General features: G+C 37.4%; 4 protein-coding genes across 6 annotated transcripts; 1 reads left to right on the top strand and 3 right to left on the bottom strand.

Annotated features, from left to right (window-relative positions):
• The first annotated feature begins 447 nt into the window (after positions 1-447).
• Positions 448-3,579, top strand: LOC122292410 (staphylococcal-like nuclease CAN2). Its single transcript, XM_043100754.1, has 9 exons — positions 448-782; positions 1,817-1,872; positions 2,065-2,179; positions 2,257-2,367; positions 2,467-2,654; positions 2,746-2,802; positions 2,886-3,045; positions 3,145-3,213; positions 3,300-3,579. Exons 1-9 carry the CDS (start codon positions 630-632, stop codon positions 3,396-3,398), a joined length of 1,008 nt encoding a protein of 335 aa, XP_042956688.1. The 5' UTR covers positions 448-629; the 3' UTR covers positions 3,399-3,579.
• A 195-nt stretch (positions 3,580-3,774) lies between these two features.
• LOC122292418 lies at positions 3,775-8,953 on the bottom strand. 3 transcript variants are annotated; one of them, XR_006236927.1, is made up of 4 exons: positions 8,321-8,953; positions 8,101-8,170; positions 7,791-8,011; positions 3,775-4,089 (listed from the first exon to the last, which is right to left on the bottom strand). XR_006236927.1 is itself a non-coding variant. In XM_043100765.1 (3 exons), the coding sequence occupies exons 1-3, from the start codon at positions 8,681-8,683 to the stop codon at positions 7,959-7,961; spliced, it is 486 nt and encodes a 161-aa protein (XP_042956699.1). In that variant the 5' UTR covers positions 8,684-8,953; the 3' UTR covers positions 3,775-7,958. The 3 variants fall into 3 exon arrangements, 1 of the variants encoding a protein (XP_042956699.1); XR_006236926.1 differs by having other exon boundaries at positions 3,775-7,714; XM_043100765.1 differs by having other exon boundaries at positions 3,775-8,011.
• Positions 8,954-15,010: 6,057 nt separating this feature from the next.
• Positions 15,011-16,092, bottom strand: LOC122292430 (wound-induced protein 1-like). Its single transcript, XM_043100786.1, has one exon. The coding sequence runs from the start codon at positions 15,797-15,799 to the stop codon at positions 15,434-15,436; it is 366 nt and encodes a 121-aa protein (XP_042956720.1). The 5' UTR covers positions 15,800-16,092; the 3' UTR covers positions 15,011-15,433.
• A 3,416-nt stretch (positions 16,093-19,508) lies between these two features.
• Positions 19,509-20,822, bottom strand: LOC122301368 (the record flags this gene model as incomplete). The annotated part of the gene is made up of 1 exon (XM_043112657.1): positions 19,509-20,822. A coding segment is annotated over one exon (969 nt), but the record flags the coding sequence as incomplete, so codon positions are not given.

Genomic DNA, 20,822 nt, shown 5'->3' on the forward strand with positions numbered 1-20,822 from the left:
ATTTTTAAATATTAAAATAAAAATAATATTAAAAACTTATATTATAAATTTTATTATATTTTCCTATTAAGCTTTTCTCTCATTTTTCGAATTTCTATAAAATATTATAATTCAAATAATTTTATAAATTATTTTATTATTATTCACGGAGTAATGCTACATACAGTCATTTTTGCGCACTCCCTGCACACTCCATTGATATGATTGGCTGAATTAATTTTTTTTTAATACACAACCAATCATATCACTGGAGTGCACAAAGGAGTCCGCAAAAATGACTGCACATAGAATTTTTCTTGTTCACGAACCTTTTCCCTTATCTAATTGTCCAATCATCCCTCGACAGCATGCCACCAGTGGTTCACAACAGCGGCTCACGTACGCATAAAGTTACATCCTTATAAATAGCTTCGGACAAACCAAAATGCACCACGTGTCTTTCTTCTCCCTTATTGGCTGTTTCATTTTTGCCTCCCGGCCCTCCTCCCTGTTCTTAATCCCAAAGATTCCATGCGGAAAGCCTTGAATCACGACTCAACAACTCAAAAAGAGGGTCTTCATTTCAGTTTCTCTGTTTGAAACCCATCACCATCTACCCTACCTCAGATTCAGATTTCGGCAACTCGAAAATGGGAAACGCCTTAAGGTTCCTCTATCGGGAGTGTTGCAAGCCCGCCGCAGCTGGGGACTCTGAATCGCTTGGGCATCATGGTGTATCGGCTGACACCGTCGGCGTATCGGCTCTCGCCCACGATCTCTTCCACTTCGAGATCACCTCCCAGGTCTATTCTAGTTTCCTTGCTTGATCTTTAACTGTCGCCCCTTTATTGTCAGGTCTAATCATCGCTGCTTTTTCTCTTTATTTTTTTTTAAAAAAAAAAAAAAACCAAAAATATACTTTTGCTTGAATACAGTCTCTTTTCCCCGAGGACTCGTAGGAAATTGAATATATCTCTGTAATTCCTATTTTTTTTTTTTTTTTGGTTAAAAGAAAGACTCGTCAAGAAAGTTAAATAGCGCCGATAATGTGTATTGTACTGTGTTTTCTTAATGGAAGAATACGGTACAACTGGTTTATTGCTCTAAATTTTATGGAAGAATACTATTCACAAGTACAAAGCTTGGGACAAAAATTCCAAAACCGGGCCTTTAAAAGACTAAGCATGAAACCTACACTAGTTACGAACAAAACTGAAACTATAAAAACTAACCTATGGTCCATGTACTCAAAGTGGGAGAAAGTTATAGTGTCGAAAACTTGGCATGCCTGGTACGTGCCTATCATGTGCCTAGGGAGCAGAGAAAGGGAACAAAAACATTCGGTGTTATCGAATCAAGGTGAAGGAAAAGTAGGCTTGGAATTGTAGGATGTCATACCAAATGTCAAATACTTTCAAGGGTTAAGTGCAATTGACCGTCAGCAAAGAGTTCAATGCAATGATGAATACCTGAACAATCAGCTGGTGGCATAATAGCAGACTGATTTTCAGAGCTGATAGTTCCGCAAAAATATTGGTGCCCACTCCCAATAATCCGAAGATTGAATAATCTCCTTGAATTTTCAAGGTATCATGGAGCTAGAACGCGAATTAGCCAACTGTGCTTTCATTATGCGTTTTCGCTTCCATAGTTGAAGCATGTTGCACTTTTTTGTTGCCTTTTATTTGTCAATTATTCACAGAAATGCTGAATTATCGGGAATGTAAAAATTTGGCAAAGGATTATTCAATTGTGAAGTTTTTTGAGCAAATACAGTACCTGTGCAACTTGAATTTCCAGTTTTTTAATCAAATTATTCTTACTGTAATGATTTAAGGTTCCGGAAGGACTCAGCAAGCATGTTGTCTCGTCCAAGAAGGCTCAAGCTAATTGGTAACTCGCACGCAATCTGTCCCCAACAGTGTTATTGCAAATGAATCTAGTCTTTCTGATGCAACCGCGTTCCATTTTATTACCCAAAACTCCTAAATGTTATGCCAGAATTAGAAACAAGGAGCGATGGATAGGCTTGATTATATACTTTAATTTCTCTTTAACGGTCTTTATCTTGACAAATATATGAAGGTACAGAAAGTTAGTAGAGGCATGGAGAGAATCAAAACCCCCTCCAAAAACACCTGAAGATGCTGCTAGGCTTGTCATTGAGACTCTGAAAAGACACCAGAAAGCAGATGTGGAGGTACAATAAAAATAGAATTGTCACATGAACGACGAATGGAAGAAAATAACAAACTTTATCAAATCGCCCATTTGTAGGGTTTATTGGCTTTCTATGGTCTTCCACTCCCTCATACCCTAGTCAAACTTACTGCTGGGCCCCCAACATCATTGCCCGAAGGAGTAGAGTACGAATTTCAGACATTACCAGTAAGAGCTATAGTCTTTGCATATTCCATGTCGTGATAATTGAGTCATGCTACACGCCGACAGCTGGGTTTGATTTAGCGAATCATTTGATGAAACTAGGTTGATGCAAAAGCTGTAGCAGATGGAGATACTGTGACCGTGTATGTCAGTACGACAGACCCCCGGGAGTCGTCATGTGTGCCGAGTGAAGTACAACTAGCGGCGGTTCACAGGTTACAAGCGCGCTCTGAGAGGAATTATAGAGAGGCAGATGCACTTCATAGGAGAATTATAGATGCCGGATACCGGTTAGTTGGAACTCAGGCTTTAGTTTTGAATGTTAGTGGATTTGGTTTCAAAATTGAATCGATATTAATTATAATTGTTTCCTTCAACCAGGGTACTCAATTTTCAGAACGAGGAGATCCTCGCTCGTAAGTGTCGAATTCGGCTAAGGTAAAAAACTATGCGGCTCATCGGACTCGCGTAGCAAAATTTTTTCCTTCATCTACTAGCAATGGTTAATAAGTCATGAACAGGGGAATAGATGCACCTGAGGGTGAAATGCCATATGGGGAAGAAGCAAAGGAGGAACTGACTAAGATTGTTCAGGGAAAGTGTTTGAGAGTCCTTGTGTATGGAGAAGATCGTTATGGCCGCTGTGTAGCCGATATATATTGCAACGGGAAATTTGTACAGGTACGTTATTCGCTCTCAACGTTGGTCTCTGTTGGACCGTTTTTCAAGGAACTAAGTTATCTTCTTCTTCTTCTTCTCTCTTGTCCGACACTCGAAAAGGAACTAATGCTTAAGAAAGGACTTGCATGGCATTACACAGCCTACGACAAACGCTCAGAACTTGCGACGGTAAGAAATGATCTTTTGATCCATTATTGTAATTTGTAGTTCCAGTCTTAAGTTTCTATCCTAAAGCTCCATGTTTGTTGTAACAGTGGGAAAAGCAGGCTCGAGCCAAGCGCGTTGGGCTGTGGGCGTCATCGAATCCTGAGAAGCCATGGGACTGGAGAAAGGACAGGCGCGAAGGGAGATGACATTGTCCCGATTGGACGATGCCTCGTTGTGTCCGCGTTTAACCATTCGAGGCAAGGTAAAAGTTGTCATACAAATGAACTTCATCCAACACCAGGGATTTTTATTTTAATTTGTCCATATGTACCATGCGTTGGAACCTATCAATAGCTTTTATAAATAAAATATTTGGATTATTCACAAGTGAGAAGTATTGATAATATTGGAATTTCAAAATCCAAGCACATCACAAAAGAGAGATTGGGATTTGTTGGGTGAAAAAAATGTTCCAAAGCAGCTTTTCTACCTAACCTATAATTTGTTATTTTTATTTTTGCCATTCCATTTAAATATACATATCTAAATATTAAGATAGAATAGTAAAAATAACAAATCACATGTTTGATAAAGAGGTAGTAGTATGTGGTATAATACTTTCATTTAGAATGTCTACATGTACATGTTAGAAGGTCATAAAACAAATCTGATTCTTAAAATCATCACCGTGTGAAATCTTCTTACATCCTATAGAGTTCAAACAACGATTCAAGTAATCCATAATCCATATGAGTTGTTGATACACGGTACAACGTGAGAGGCTCTTTATTTAAGCAGTCTTGTCGATTTGTCCAACGAAAATGCACACGGAACACAACCATTCAAAATTGGCGCTCCCAACAGTATGTCATAATTTTCGCACCGAGTCATTTAGGACTGACAGAATAAAGGGCCAAAATATCATCTCAATAGAGTCGTCAACATCCACAAGAAGTTTGACATTGCAACAAAAAATAAGGCAGGAGAGTGAAAATGCTTGAAAAATCAACCTGTAAACTGTCCGGGAAAACCATATCGGCTATGAACTTACCACAGCCCAGGATCCACAGCAAAAGAATAGCTATATATCATAACATAGTAACTAGCAGATCATGCTGGTTAAAAAGAAGAACAGTAATCATTTCTAAAATGGCTGATTACTCAAGTTAAAAAAGTTCAATTAACTCAAGAGTTTAGAGCATTGACAATGGATTATGCAAATGCAATATCATAATTTGCATAATATCACATGACTTTGCATTTGGCTATTCCATTCAAAACCAATTCCCACAATAGATTATCCAAATACTATATATATACTGATAAAATATTAATAATTTATTATCTTTTTTAGTAATTTTTTGGGGTCATATTTTGCATTTCTAATTTTAGCCAACTGCTTTTATTGTGCATTGTTTGCCTAAAATAAAACCTTATTTGTTCTAAATATTCTTAAGTGTATCATGGTAAAGAAGTGCTATGTATGTGTCACGCCACAACAGAATAAATTCATCAGTGTAGTGAGATTGAAATCAAATACAACACCTCGGCTGGGCAGCGCCTTGGCACCTGCATTTTATATTACATCTACCTAATCTCTCCAACAAATGTAGTGAGATTGAAAAGCAAAATCAGCCAGCCATACTTGTATTATACAATTAAAACCCAACTGTATTATATCAGTACAACCAACAGTTCCAATCTCAACAAAATTAAACAAATACTTTCAACAAGCGCCAGTTTCAGCCCATAATAATAATAATAATAATAATAATAATAATAATAATAATAATACAAAAGCCAAATGGAACAGCTTCCAGCCCATAATCAAAAGTTCCACACAAAATACTAATTCACATCAACAAACTAACTAATTCCACAACAACATTACACAATTAAAACACAACAGTAGCAGCAGGAGGTGCTATATAATTCACCACAAACATGCAGCAGCACATATACAATTCCACAGCAGCACAATTCGCCACAAACATGCAGAAGCACATATACAATTCCACAATTCTAATATCTGCTATACAATTCCACAGCAGCAGCACATATACATGTATTTCTAGTCACAAAACTAGCTAAAAACATAATTAAAACACTGCCCAAGAATGTCTAGCTGTATTTCCAATCACCAAACCAAGTCATAACCATATTTAAAACACAACCCAGCTGCCCAGTTGTATTTCCACTCACAAAACCAGCCCAGAACCACAATATTATGCACAAATTACTATCTGCCTAATATACTAGATCAAGTTATCAATGTGCAAGGGGTGGCAACTTCAAACTACTAGCTCCTCTTTTATAACCAAAGATACTTTCAAATTTGTACAAAAGCACTTCCATACCCACATCTCATAACAGAATAAACCAGTTTTCCCCACTCAAAACTCCTTCACCAACGATATTACCATGTCTATCTCCACAATAATATCAACCATGCTTCCCATCACAGTACGATCAGAAATTAGAACGATTCTTCTTAATGAATCCACCTGCATATATAATCTTTTTAAACAGTAGTGGGCACAAACCATGTCTAAGACTCTAAACCACAATGTCATGAAGCTATAGTGGCCACAAACCAGTACTAAACCACAACCAATACTATCAAGTGGGCAGTTTTAAAGCACAAACCACAAGCACACAGTGAGTATGAAAAACCACCACTCACGACCCAGCCACAATGCATGAACCACAAAGCACAAAGCACAAAGCACAAACCAGAAATCATTGGGCAGCCACTACTCTATCAAAATCACTAAATTGAAACTTCCCAAAACCAGCACACAGTGAGTATCAAAAAGAAGGAGCACGGAATTTTACCCAAGGGTTTTCGGGTTCCAACAATCTTGTGACGGGGAGGAACTCTAGGGGAAAAACCAGAAAAGGAAGGCCGTCGCGTAGACAAATTTCATTGATTTCGGATCTGTGAATATGAAGATGAGAACACTATGGAGTGCGATGGACCCCCAAACAGAGAGAGAATCAGCCCAAAATGGTTCAGCTTGCAAAATAATCACGCAAATCACATAGATTGTAGGGAGAGGGATAATCACACAAATTTCTGGTTTAAGATCAGAGTGAAAATGGTGCGAAGAGGGATTTGGTGGCTGGAGCGAAAATGGTGAGAAAAAGGGAGAAGGTCAGACAAATTTCAGCAAGATACAGGGATTTGGTGGAGGGAGAGAAGCTCAGTTGGGAAAGAGAGAAATTTTTGAGGGAAAGACTGAAGGGCAGTTTGGGCGGGATGTTTTATCGAGTAAAATATTCATTTGATCTTTGTACAGTAAACATCCAAATATGACTGCCGGGTGATTGCTCCTGTAGCTCAAAGTCATATTATTTTCCATTTGGCTAATCCAATGTAGGCATTTTTATCTAAAATGAGGTAAATTTTTCATTTTACTAGCATTTGGATAATCCAATGCAGTGCTCTTGGATGCTTCCTTTCTTTCATTTTCCCTGACACTGAGAAAAAAAGTCAACCGTGTACCTTCAAGAACCTCCTATTGTCCTACCAAGTTCCAAAGGAACATTAACAACGTAATCTGTTGCTGCTAGGTATGCTTTCCTATGTACATGAGCCGCTTTTATCTAATTATCTGATTGCAGCATGCTCTGCACATCTCCTCAAGTTCTTTTGTTATTACCTTGAAATAGGAAGAAATAACAACATGATAATTTATGTTTCTTGCACATATTGTAACTCAAATAATTTTTACATCACGCAGTCATATCAAGAACCATGCAGGAAAATCAACAAGATTACAAAAAAACAATAATATGCTTTATAATGCATAAAAAATTGAAGTTTGGCAGCTTAAAGTGGCCAAAGGGACCAATAAAAATGCAAAACTCGTATAGTACAAAACAGCTGGCGATACATGAAGAATGCACAAAGAAATGAGAAGGGCAATAAAAGAGGAGAGATGAAGTGAGAAAAATAAATGCAGCTCTGTTATGCACTGAGTGATAATCACAATCCTTAGATTAGTCGCAGACAGGAGCTCACAACCTTTGAAAAAAATAAAAAGGAGCACAACTGACCGCCAGAAGAGGTTGACAAATTCAATCTTATTAAGAGTAACAGGGTTCAGCAGTTCATGCATAACTCAAGATAATTGTGTTAGTTTCCCCTCAAAAAGTTTCGCAAGCAATGTATCTTTTACCCACACACACGTATATCTGAAATATCGAATCTAGGGATATGTGGGAGGCAATAACTCTTTTTCAATGGATTAAGAATATGAAAAAATAGTCATGCATCCGTGGGATGCACAAGAAAATTATCAATTATTAATTTTGTTTGTAACATGATTTTGGACTTCCCTAATTGTGGCATTCTTCAATTAATAACAAAATTAGACATAGAAAAAAGAAAAGGAATCGCACAAAGTGTGCTTCTTCTATATTATCTAATATTTATATATATGACCTTCCAAATTCTTCTAAACTTAAATAAAATTTACATGACCCGATTCTTGATCATTTTAATGCAGGAACGAAACACCTGGTTCAAAAATTATATAGGTCATAGACAATTTTTATAATGCTTGAAAATAAGGAACAACAGAGTAATAAATTACCTTTCCAGTTTCCACTGAGGCCGAGGTTATGGCTTTGAGCCAAATGCACATTTTAGAGGGGGGGTTGAACAAGTGTTAATAACAAATTACACCCATTATTTGATCACCAACGTTGGCCAACACTGAAAAACTTCAACAAATACAATCAACAGAAAATCACATTCGACCTTATTTTTCATCGCCCTTCGATTCGTCTGAATCTGAGTCACTTGCATTGTAACCTAAAGGAAACGAAATACTCATCAACTAAAGAAAGCAAGGCCGCAACCAACAAATAACAATAACCAGCCAGAGAGAGAATACAGAATACCTGGATGTTTGTTGCTTACGTTCCAAACTAAAACCCGGTTTTTAGAAGCTCTGGTAATCCAAGTCCGTCCCTTTATAACAGATTATTAAAATATTGATTCAGTAATCAAAAGTTAACACCGACTAATGCAATGAACAACAGCTACGAGAAATGATAGCAAAAGCAAGGAATATTAACAACAAAAAAAAGAACTAACAAAAAGAAAGGATTAAGAGTAGACCTTTTGAGGATCTTTGGGGACACCATAGCCACTGTAGTACATCTGGCCGACAAGGACCTGCATAGCGCTATCGCCGGCCTTGGCCTCCTTAAGCGCGTCCTGGAACCACCGCTTGGCGCAGTCCGAGACCACCTGGGCCAACGGCACCCGGGTTTGGTCCTGCTGCCCCTCCAAGCTTTCCATCAAGCTTTTCTGCTTTAATCGATCGGAGTCGACTCGGGAAACCCCGAGTTTCCCTGTTTCCGGGGATGTAACCCGGATTCGCGATATCGGTTTCTCGCGTTTGGGAGTTTGGAGTCTGGCCGGTGTGATAATTTTGGTGAATTCTTGAAGCTTCGCCGTGAAAGGAAGTGATTTTCCCATTTAACAAACAGAGAGACAAACAGAAGTGATTAATATCGAGAAGGGGGGGGATGTGGAAAAAGAAAGTGGTTTGCTTTTTGGGGTTGGCAAACCTTATACGGGTTTCAATTCATGGAAGGGTTCCGAGATCTTTGAGCGAAAAGCTTTAATATTAATATGTAAGAACAGAAAAAAAGAAGGAAAAAAAATACAGAAAAAATGATTTTACATTTCAGATATGCGCAAACTTGGCAGTCTCTGCTCTCTAGGACTTCCCCAAGTATTTGCCTATTTTTAAGTCTGGGACAGGGATGGTAGGCCAACCAGCCAGCAAGGCTAACAAAATACGAAACAGAGCAATATCTTCGAAGAGGGCCGGCCCAGAAGTACCCAGATTATTTATTGCTCCACACAAGATTTTAGACCCATTTTGAATCAGGCATATGGTATGGGCCTCGTTTTTGTATAGGTTTGGATGAGTCCGGAATTTGTCAAGAAGACTTTTTTAAATGTAGCTTGTTTTTGTTTTCTCATCTTCAAATATCAAACATGGTAAGAGTAGAGTGAGCTATATTAAATATGGCCGCAATGGCAATTTTGGTGCTTGCTTTCCAAACTTTCCCTACCAATTCTGTCTACCTCATACATATCATTTTTAGTAGAAAATAGTTAGAATAATTAATAGAGGCCATCTTACACTTAAGCATTAATAGAGGCCGTCTTCCACTAAAACAGTGAGTAAAACCTCTTTTAGCCAACAAAAGGATGTTGCGTATTCACATCTTGGAGGGTCTCATAGTCTTAGGGCACATGTACGAGTACAAGACAAGCAATTAGTTGTCAAAGAGGAGGCATAGCATAGGCAGCCAAAGATTTTTAGGTGGCTATATGATGGTTTTACTTTAAATAAAATTTGGTATGGTGTTTGATTTTGGAGATTGGGAGAATGGGTTTGATTAATTAGATAGATAGCAGTCATAACACAATCGTTCCAATAGGAAATAAGAATGCCAGATTGAAAACGTAATACTTGAGCAATGTTCAACTTGTGTTAGTGTTTGCGTTCTACAATTACGTTTTGTTGGGGACTTTCAACACAACTTTTCTGATAGATTATACCTTTTTCCATATAGAAATTTGTCATGGAAAATTCCACACCATTGTCTAATCGAATGGTTTTGATTTTTGTTTGAAACTGTGTCTCTACAAGAGAGCAAAAAGATTGAAGGAATGGTCGAGTTTGTGATTTGTTTTTAAGTCATGTTGATCTTGTGAAGTCATCAACGATTGTAAGAAAGTAATTGAATCCATCATAGACCATATGAGAACAAGGTCTCCATATGTCACAATGGATTATATCAAAAGGTTGTTGTGCTCGTTTGATTAATGGGAAATGGTAAACAATGTTGCTTTGATAAATGACAAGTATCACATGGAGAAATTTCATTCATGAATTTTTTATTTTATAAGTCTTTTTGTAACAATAAAAGGTGGGAATCAGAGGGATGTCCCATTCTACAATGCCATAATATGTGCTCAGAATGAAGGCTAGAAACAAAATTAAAATAGAAAGGTAAATCTAAGGAGGCGGCAGCAAGGGCTTGAGTAGGTACTGCTGTCAGTTGTAAATGGTATAAGCCATTGTGAGCTTCACCCTTCCCAATCGTGCTCCAAGAGGAAAGGTCCTGCACAAAACACTCATTGGTGAAAAATATGAAACAACAATTGATGTCCTAAGTTAACTTTCTGGCTGAAAGAAGATTGAAAGTAAATGAAGGGATGAATGGAACATTTTTCAGAATAATGGTAGGGGTGAGTTGAACCGTGTCCCGATGAGTGACATGTGTTTTGTTACCATTTGGTAATTTAACATGGAAAGAAATTTTGGTTGGTTATGAGGTGTAAAAGGAGGTGCAACATATCATGTGATCTATTGCACCCGTATCTATAATCCATGGAATTCTTGAAGATAAAGAAGATGAATTAATAGCCAAGATACGGGAATACTGGATGGCTAAAGATGATGGATGAGTAGATACTTGATTAGTCGAAGCTCTTGGGGTCTGAGATTGTAGTAAAGCAAGTAGATTGTGATATTGCCCTTGAGTTAAAAGATGCTTTAGACCGTTAGTGATCTGCTCTTGGTCAGGGATGCTAATTTGGTTAGCAAATGAATCCGTGAGCTTGGTTCATTGTGAAGCTTATGGCCTGATGGGTAGCCATATAGCTTGTAGCATCTGTCAACAGTGTGTCCAGTAAGATTACAATGAGTGCAGATAGGTTTTTCCAAATTAGGATTGGCTTTAAAACATTTTTCCAAAGAGTGGCCTGAAATTTTGCAACGAGTGCAAAAATGTCTATCTTTTTTTGAAAAACTAGACTGTTTTGTGGGGTTTTGTTGTAGGTAAAATAGTTTGTGGTTGCAAAGGCAAGTGAATCATAAGGGATGGGAGGATTGGAAAGTTGTTTATGCTTTTCTTCTTGCTGGACAAGGGCATATACTTCACTTAAACATGTTGGTGGTTTAAGTAAAATAATTTAGGCCTTGATGTTAGTGAAAGAATCATGAAGTCCCATGAGAAACTTCATCATCTAGTCACATTGTTGGTTGGCAATGATAGTTTGCATAGCATTGTGCAGGTTGGTATGGTTTCAAAATTCACGAGTTCATCAAGCAAGGTCTTCAATTTTGAAAAATAAAGGCTAACTGAGTCATCGCCTTGAGGGATAGCATTGATAGATTGTTTCAACTCATAGAGCCAAGGACTAGTTTTTTGTGCAAAACGTTGTTCTGACTCAAGCCAAAGAGCGAGAGCAATTTCAACATACACAACAATTTTCTTAATTTCCAAGGACATAGCATTTTGTAGCCAAGTTACAACCATGTCATACTATAAGCCATGGTTCTAACAAGGTACTGGAATAAGATGGTTGAGAGAGAGTTCCATCGATGAACCCTAGTTTCGTCTTGATACTCAAAGATTTGCGAATGGTGCGGGCCCAAGAATGATAATTATCGATAGTCAAAAGATAATTTGTGAGTAGTGTGCCATGGCCATCATTGGGATTGAGAAAATAGGAGCTAGAAAGGTCTTTGGGATTGAGGTTAATGGGTTCTAGTTATGCCATTTTAATGGCTCTGAAACCATAACAGAGATTGTAATTTCAAGAGGAAGGTTGAGGAAAGAGCAGGCAAAATTGCTTGTGTATTTCGTATTCTATATTTACATTGCAGCAGAGTATAGCTTTATATAGCAATGTACAAAAGCGTGTAAATAAGGAAATCAAATCCTAACAAGGAAGGTACAAATATTCTAATAGAATTACAGCTCATTCATTTGCATTTATTCTAGGAGATTCTCTAGTCCCTAATTTTAGCCGAGAAGATGTTGAGGAGCTGTGATCATCCGTGACTTGGGCAGCTGAGTTGTATTGCTCTGGTGGCATATTTTGGGCAGATTTCAACACACACATTGGCGATGTTTGTGTCTCTCAATCAAGACGAGTTGAAAAGAAAAATCTATAATAGTAAATTCAAGTAGTCTCCCAGCTAGCTATTAGAATTGCTAATGTACTTATCAATCAGTATCGTGGGTATCGTTTAGATAATAGACATGGTAATGCTGATCTTGCCACCTACAACATGGAATTGAAAAAGACAGTTTTTGGATATCCACTTCAAATCACCAACACCAACTTTTCAAAAAGCATTCTACTCTATTATTATTATTATTATTATTATTATTATTATTATAGCAAAAGTGGTATCCTCCAACAATTCAAATCACTTTATTGCATAGGGTATCCATGGTATCTGTAAATACTCTGCTTCTTCTTGTCATTCTCAAATTAAAACAAACAACACATGACATTCAGGGGAGCTACGTATAAAGCATATATAGCATCTTTTTTGTTTTGAGCAAGTTGTCTTTTATATATGCACATGGGGATTTTGTATACACACTAATGTTAATGTTACCACACAATAACTAAGATAATGTTGATGTGTTAACACGTCAACCTATGAATTATAATCACTCATTTGAGATACTAATATTGGAATTAGATCCCTCTCTCTCTTCCTCTCAAGGAATAAATTCTAATATTTCAAGTGCTAACAAACTGCGTTCCCAACTAATGAATTTAAAAGATTCTCATCAACCGATCAGTGAGAATTTTTTATATAAGTTCATGAATTCTTTACGAATATATTTCTCTTTTTTATTTTTAGTATATTCGCGATAAGCTTAATTCGCATATCATTCAATTGAGTCTCATTTTTGTAAAGAAAAAAAAAGTTACTAGCGAGTTTAAAAACTCAATGAGAAGGCCAGGCCAGGGGTGTTAGAATCTTTGCTGCAGACTATCGATGCTGACGACCATAATTTTTTCCCCCTTATAAATAACGAAAAGATAAGCAACTTGAGACTTTGTTGCTTATCTTGAGACTTTGTTTGGAAAAAAATAAAACTTGAGACTTTCACACGGCTGACGTGGACGTACTAGTCATTCTTCTCATCAATAATAATATAATATATCAGAATTGATAACTTTTAAGATAAGGACAGCCGCCTCACAAATCACAATTAATATAATTAATATATAATATTAAAATAGCATCTCAACAGAGAATACACTGGACAACTTTTATTTATTTATTCGTGAATACGTGTAAGAAACTTACAAATTGTGAATTGACCACTTCTACTAGTCTCCCCATCTAGGGAGACAAAAAAAGATGGGGAACTGTACATAGGGAATATTGATAGAAAATACATCAAAAATTACTCGACAATGACAAGGTTTGTATAGTTAAAAACAAAGAAGTTCGATCCCTCATATTGTTATTGTAATTTGAAAGAAAGCTTTCCACCATTACAGTACTCGACATTATAAATCTTAGTGCAGATCATGATCACATCGATATATATATCAAGAATAATTCATGTGCGTGTTGTATTAATTAGATCATGTGGACTTAACAGCTGGATCGAACATGTAAAAGGAAGTGTTTCGATTGTCATGAAAGCATAATATCACTGTACAATATATAGCCATCAATAATTTTAGGCAAAACTACTTGGTGGGCGCATGAAAAGTCATTTAGGCGTGAGAAGTGGCTCTCCCATCATCCATTTCAATCCCACGTACGTCTGGTTTCCACACATACATTTGCAGGCAGGCAACAGGATATATCGATCGGGTATGTATATGTATGCATCACCTTTTGCATGTTGGTCTTCTCTTATCACAAACTACTAATTGAAATAAATTGCACGTGGCATATTCGAGCCCACTAGCTATACATATCGTTCTTCAACAATGGTTAAGCAAGCAGTTTGTTGCCATGCATGCATCTTCGATAAGCCGATAGTTTCATTTAGTATGACGAATTCCTAATATTCTAGTTATAAGCGCAGCACATGAGTAGAATTTTTCATTTATTATATATATAGGCTAGCTTTGCTTGCTGCTTTAGCTGCTTAATAATTGTGTAGTCCAAAGAATAAGCTGTCATGAGGACATATCCACAGAACACCTGACTTCGGAACTACTGTTCTTTAAATTAATGATCAAAAACTGCCAAATCTTGGTTTATGTTTAAGTGGATCCGATTATCTCAATCTACATGTCTGTTGGCACCGTCTTCATTACATTTTGTTCATATGGTGCGTGGAACTTTTGAGTATGCACATCTTTTTCTCTGATCAGTCAATATTTGTCTACTTGCAGCTCGTACCAAAATTTCAAACAGACAACTGGCTGTCAAAATTTATTTTTTATTTTAAAAAAAAACCTCGTCTTCGTTTTATCATGACTAATCCCCAGTGATTTGGTAATTACCCAATTGACTCTTGACATCCTTTTTTTCCATTAAGACAACAATCAACCATTTTAAGCAAGTTAAAATCTGATGTCAAGATGCATTTTGTTAGCAAATTTCCACGTACGCAACTTCATATATTAATTGTTAGATTAAGGTGGACACGGAACCAACCATAATTGCATGATCGTGCATATAGATATATATTGACCAAAGGGGCATCATCCATTCCTTTCCGTGTCGGGATGGGCGCCGCCGTCCTTCTATGATTTGTATATACATCTTTATTTTTCATTATGAAAAAATGTACCTACAATTACTATAAGATGACTAACCCGATTTCTTTTCCTTAAAATTAGTTGGGTCACTTGTTAGTTGTTGCAACAGAGTTGGTAGACCTATGACCATGCAAAGGTAAACTTGAATATTAAAGGGAAGGTGGATCGGATCCACCGGACCATCACCCATGCCCACTACCGTACCCTAGTATCCAAAGATGTTAATCGGACGTCAGAAAAATCATATATCACAATCACGAGCATATATCTTTATTGCACAACTAAAACACGAGATTACATATGCATCGGCATATGACCAATACGAATATTCCACCATCATGGTTCCACGTACCACACGGCACACACACGATCAACCCAACAGGGCCAACTCCACCGCGATACCAAACACGACAACCAGAAAGACAGACAGACAGACAGACAGGCACGCAAACATACAAATTAGGATGCCAGCCAAACAAGCAAACCCACACCCATACACGACGACCTTAATAAGGAGCTTACATCTCTGCAACTCGATCTTTTACGGCGATGCAGCTCAGCCCATAAGTGATTCACTCAATCAGGGGCTGACGCACCTGTGCACTTTTATTTATTTTTAATAATAGTAACGGCTGCAGCTGATCGGGGGAATATAGGGAGAAAACAATACTATATCGCCAGGACCAGACCCGGCACCGACTTTCCGACCTGGCTGGAGACGCTGCTCTCCCAGAGGGATGGGCAATGGAGCGGGGTTATCTCAACCGTTGATGAGGATGATGGCGTGGAAGAGAAATCCGACAGCGTTGGAGACGAGTTGGAGTTACCGAGGCGCGTGACGGTGAGGGAAGTGTTGAAGTACTCCCTGATCTGAGTGATTATCCCATCAGTGACGGTGCAGGCGTGAACCCAGGAAATAGAGCGGGCGCGGTCGCAGCCCTCGACGAGGACGGTGGGCCCGAAGGAAGTGATGGACTGGGGCACAAATCGGAAAGATGTGGCAGAGGCGGGGGCAGTGCCGGTCAGAAGGAGCATCAAGAACTGGTGAGAAGGCGGACCATGAAACCACCACTCGAGGTCGGGGGCGACGATCTGGTGCACCGTGGCCACGTCGTGCGAGCTCAGGGCCTCATAGAGGGCGAGAACCACCCTTCGATTACTGTAATCAGTTTCCTCCAGAGTTTCCTGAGAGTTAGCCAGTTCTAGTCTAAGCCTACCTAGGGCGGTGGGTCTCAAGTTTTAGATGAGGAAAGGAGGAATCGAAAAGGGAGAGAAAGCAGGGGGTAATGCGATAGATGGGGTATATAAATGGGAGCTGAACATGAGGTGTAGTTCCGATCATTATATAGGTGAAGGGGAAGGGGAAGGGCATTAAGATTGTCTGCAGCCGTTTTCATTCGGTTATGTTACACCCAGGAAGCTCAATTGGGTGATCAATTCTGGGCCATTTCGTCATTCCAATCGGATAAGGGTAGTTTAGCGAAGAAACCAAAAAAAGAAAAAGAAGTGAAAGCTACCGTCATTGGAAAGGTAAACAACCCAATGACGTGGCGAATTGTTAGTGGATCCGTAGATGTGAAAGGAGCATCTATTTATGTCTCTAGCATGCGAACGAGGGGGAGTAGTTATGATGGACTGAGTCAAGCCAACCCTTTTTGACCTTAAGTTATAATTTTAATCTAAAAGGTTAAAAATCTTTACGCTATTCACTTGGTATTCGATGACGCTATCCGCAAATTTTTCTATTCTTAAGGATAATTTTTTTTTTCCCCTCTAATCAAGAAAGACATGCTTAATAGTTAATACGATAAGTATAAGAATCGAAACAATATTATAAATTAAGAATAATTTTACTCTCAAAGTTTGTATGTATTAACCCGACCAAGCAAATTAAGTATAACATCGCTTTAATTATTCCAATTTGACATTGATGTTTTATAATGAGGAAAATTAAAAGATAAGTTAATAGAAAATTAAAAGCTTGTTTTGCACCGGCCACGCATTAAAATTAAAATTAAAAAATAAAAAGTGCACGCCGGCCACATTTTGGGACTCAATTTAAATAAAAATTAGGTAATATTAAATATAATTTTAGAATAGGTAAATATTGCATATTCTTAAATAAAATAAATAATTAAAAAATATTTTTTACATGTAAATATCATATTTATCTATTTTTTAAAAAAATACTGAACTTACACATACTAATATACTCTAAATATAATTTCTCATCAAAATGAGGGGTCCAAAGTGCAAACTCGTACTCCACGTAAAATTTCCCGTCAAACACGCCTGGCAATGCCTGACTGTATATAGACCATCTTATTTATTATAAGTTTGAAAATGAGAATTTATGTTCCAACTTGCTAGTATTCATGCTCGATGTCATGATCTAAAGAAAAGTGTAAAGTTGATAAGTTGAAAATTAGTACGTATTCAAACAGACGAAGCCAACCCTGTCATAGCCTCATGGATGGAGATGTTTCGGAAGCCAAAACTGATTTAGACCAAAATTATTGAGTGACTTAAAAAATTATTGAGATATTAATTTATCCTTAGTTGTCAATTTCCTTGAAATGGTCTATATATAATGAACTTCATCAAGTAAAATTTCATGTTTAATATTCGTTTCCAAAACCCACATAAACGAACAATGAGTAGTATACGAACGTAGAAATGGATTATATAGAGACGGGCAGATCACATCGTACGAACTGTTGGTCAAACGTAGCATCACGCCAACATACGGTATCCAGCAACTCATGACAATGTCCATGTGTATTACTGTAACTGTGGTTCGCTTCCCTAGTGACGCGCATGCAATAATATTGGATACTTTACAGCTTTTACTGTACTCGAGTAGGTTTGGTCTGCCACTTGTGCTTCTGTACAGCTACTGTTTAAGGGAAGTCTCAATTCACATTAATTATATTTTTTATTTATTTATTTTTAATAGGAACACATGAATTATATTTTAAAAGAACTATTCAATAAAATCTTATAAAAAATAAAAATTTTTCATTTTTAAATAATACAAAATCTCATACACTAAACACTATTTATCCTTATTCGTATGATATGAAGTATCACACTCCTTGATCTTGGCTCCATAATATAATCTCTTACCATGCAATTGCAGGGGATGGATGTTGTCGAACTTGTACGTGTGACCAGACCATGAGTTGCAGCTGGATAACTGTAAAGGCCACTTCTAATAATTCAAAACAATAGCGACTGGCGAAAGAGGAATAGTAAGGGGAAAGAAGATTAAGGTCGGCACGTGTTTCACGAATGAATTTGCCGGTCCTTCCAAACTAATGGGTTAAAATTTTGATTTGAATAAGTGGGCCATATTTTGGTGGCATCGGTGCCTTTGTTGTCCAACCTCACCCCCTTTTCTATTTGGAGGAAACTCGGTATGGTTTTCATTGCGTAAAGAAAGACTGAAAGAGATTGGGTGAAGCCATAATTACAGTATTAATGAGCAACTATACACCATTATACCGTCCAAAAAGAGGGAAAAAAAAAAAACCTCATTCCTTCTTATTACTATTGAGTAATGCTATATTCCATACCACTATTTCATTTACATTTTATTAAGTAAGATGTGACATATTTATTATTATTAAATTAACTATATATAATGTAATGTATTTATCACTATTTAATGATAAAAAAAATATGTAATAAATGATCATTTTATTGTGATAAATATGTCACATCTTATTTAATATAATATAATAAGATGATAATATAGTTTATAAAATTTTTCATTACTGTCATGTGGGTCAAGTTTTGTGTTCTACTTGGGAAAGAGCAAGAAGGATTCCACTGTTTTAATAAATCTTTTGGTAGCAGCCCTTAATTTATTGCAGCCTGGTTCTCAAAACCAGCCAAAATCCATGCCATGCCCTATGAGAGTCTACAGAGGCCTTGGATTTATGCATTTTCGTTTATGCCAGAATGGTAGCATTATTCAGTCAGTTAAAATATATGGCTCTGAGTGATGTGCAGTGTCGTATATAGCTCACTGCACATACCTTTTGACAGCTTGAAAGTTTTGGCCATGACAAAGACGTGTACGAGAAATTAACATTTCCCTTTCGAGTACCAAACAAATAGGAGACGGCAAGCCCTACCATGTAATATTATTGCTAATCGGATAAACCTCAGCCTGCTTGCCAGTTTTTGAGCTTTGGGGGGAGGACATAACATTTGAGTCTTCACTATTATCATCTGATATCTGTCACGTTTAGCACATGGATTCGCCAACTTTGGTTCTTTTTCTAAATGATATTTCTTTCTCCCTATTTTGCATTTGCCTCGACGTTTGATTCGTATTGGCCCTCGACAAATCCGGCTAGATTATATTATAACTGATCTTTCATAAGTTACCAAAATATCGAGTGCTGTACGTGCCTCAATTTTCATTTCCCAAGTTAAACATTATTGCATGAAACCATTGATACAAATGGAAGAGACGTTTTTATTATTGCTTCTCCACAAGAGCTTGTTTCTCAACATTGATAGAACGTAAATTAAATCCCAACAGAGCCAAGACATACACATCAGGGCTTTTGCTTTGTGTATAGGAATGCAGCTTAAATTGTTTGATGGTGAATTTCTTTTGTTTTTTTCAGTGAGACTTTCGTTTAACAGATTTCAGACAACTTGTTCTGTTGAGGAGCTCGAATAATAGTCAATCCCCATAGCCACCGTGTCAACGATTTAAGTGAACTTAATATCACAATGAATCCTGTTTTGCAATTACATTTCATTCAGGGCTATACCTACTCTTACATTACTGTCAAACATTTACTTTTTCTAACTTTCTATATCTGCAATCTGAACCATGTCACTTGTTTTCACAAGCTATTCTTACGGGTGCACTCTTTACAAGCCATTACCTTTTATTGGTCCAGTTTCTGGTCTATAGTGAATATTCTGACTCCACTTAACAAACTTCGACTAACATTCTCCAGCTCTAACTTTGTGTGCCCACATCGGCCTCGGTTATGGATAGTTGGGGCTAGATGACAGAAACAATTGCTTAATCATCAGTATTAATTACTTCTCCACATTTATAGTTTTACCAGAAGTCCAAACTTAACATTTTATAAAATTCATCTCTTGCTGCAAAAGAAAATCGTTTCTCCAACGATTTCAATCTAATCTGATCTGGATTTTCACCTGTGGTAATCTGGACCTGTGCTTCCTCATCCATTTCAGAATTATAATCCCTTCCAAGGGGACTCATAATAGAGTAAAAGCCAGCAATTGCAGGTGCTGCAATTGCAACAGATATAGATACTCCAACTCCAATTGCTGGTCGTTGAGATCTCCTGTACCCCAAGTTTAGACCACAAAGTGCGTATTGAGCAAAACAATTTACATGCAGCAGAACAATAACAACCATCATGTGTGCCCATTCATGAGGCTTGTAGGTTCCATTCTTGCAGTAAATCTTTCTTAGTTTAGATATATCTTTTGGTTTCCATATGCATAGAATTGCAAGGTGATAAAACCGTTTCGGATGTTGGTACAAACACATAAGGGTAAACAGTGCATTAAGAATTTGATTGTTTACTTCAAACCACGCATCCCTCTGGGACTTCTTGGGAAGAACACTGTTTAACATTCCAGTCATAACGAGGAATAGAATTGCACCTGAAACAGCAATGCAGGTGATCCACGCAAACAGAGCCATGTTCATTGGGTTTCTAATCCATTCTTTGCTCATTTCCATGAGTGAATCCCAATCAATTTTCCGAGCAAAAACCCCACTGAGGCGTTCTTGAAATCGGTGACCACTTGAAGTAGTCACAGAGCGTGAAATCTCATCTTTCTCATAAGCCATCTGCTTGATTTTGGCAGATGCAGAGCCAAATTTAAGGATCCTGATTCTACTAAGAGGAGCAGTTAAGGTATCAGAAAACTTTCTTAGAGGGTTTTCATTGGTTAGTAGTGTCCTTTGAGACGTTGATGTGTGAAGTGGGATCTCACCCTTCTCTTTAGCACGACTAGATTCCTCAATTTCTTCTTTCTGAGAGCCTTTTAT

Source organism: Carya illinoinensis, chromosome 1 (assembly GCF_018687715.1).
Source record: "Carya illinoinensis cultivar Pawnee chromosome 1, C.illinoinensisPawnee_v1, whole genome shotgun sequence".
NCBI lineage: Eukaryota > Viridiplantae > Streptophyta > Magnoliopsida > Fagales > Juglandaceae > Carya > Carya illinoinensis.

Excerpts from the sequence above, each read along its gene's own strand:
- LOC122292410 (XM_043100754.1), top strand. The coding sequence starts at position 630 with ATGGGAAACGCCTTAAGGTTCCTCTATCGGGAGTGTTGCAAGCCCGCC. Across the intron at positions 2,180-2,256 it reads ACCAGAAAGCAGATGTGGAG|GGTTTATTGGCTTTCTATGG; the intron begins GTACAATAAAAA and ends GCCCATTTGTAG. Across the intron at positions 2,803-2,885 it reads AAGTGTCGAATTCGGCTAAG|GGGAATAGATGCACCTGAGG; the intron begins GTAAAAAACTAT and ends AGTCATGAACAG.
- LOC122292430 (XM_043100786.1), bottom strand. The coding sequence starts at position 15,799 with ATGCTCCTTCTGACCGGCACTGCCCCCGCCTCTGCCACATCTTTCCGA.
- LOC122292418 (XM_043100765.1), bottom strand. The coding sequence starts at position 8,683 with ATGGGAAAATCACTTCCTTTCACGGCGAAGCTTCAAGAATTCACCAAA. Across the intron at positions 8,171-8,320 it reads TCCCCAAAGATCCTCAAAAG|GGACGGACTTGGATTACCAG; the intron begins GTCTACTCTTAA and ends TCTGTTATAAAG. Across the intron at positions 8,012-8,100 it reads CGTAAGCAACAAACATCCAG|GTTACAATGCAAGTGACTCA; the intron begins GTATTCTGTATT and ends CGTTTCCTTTAG.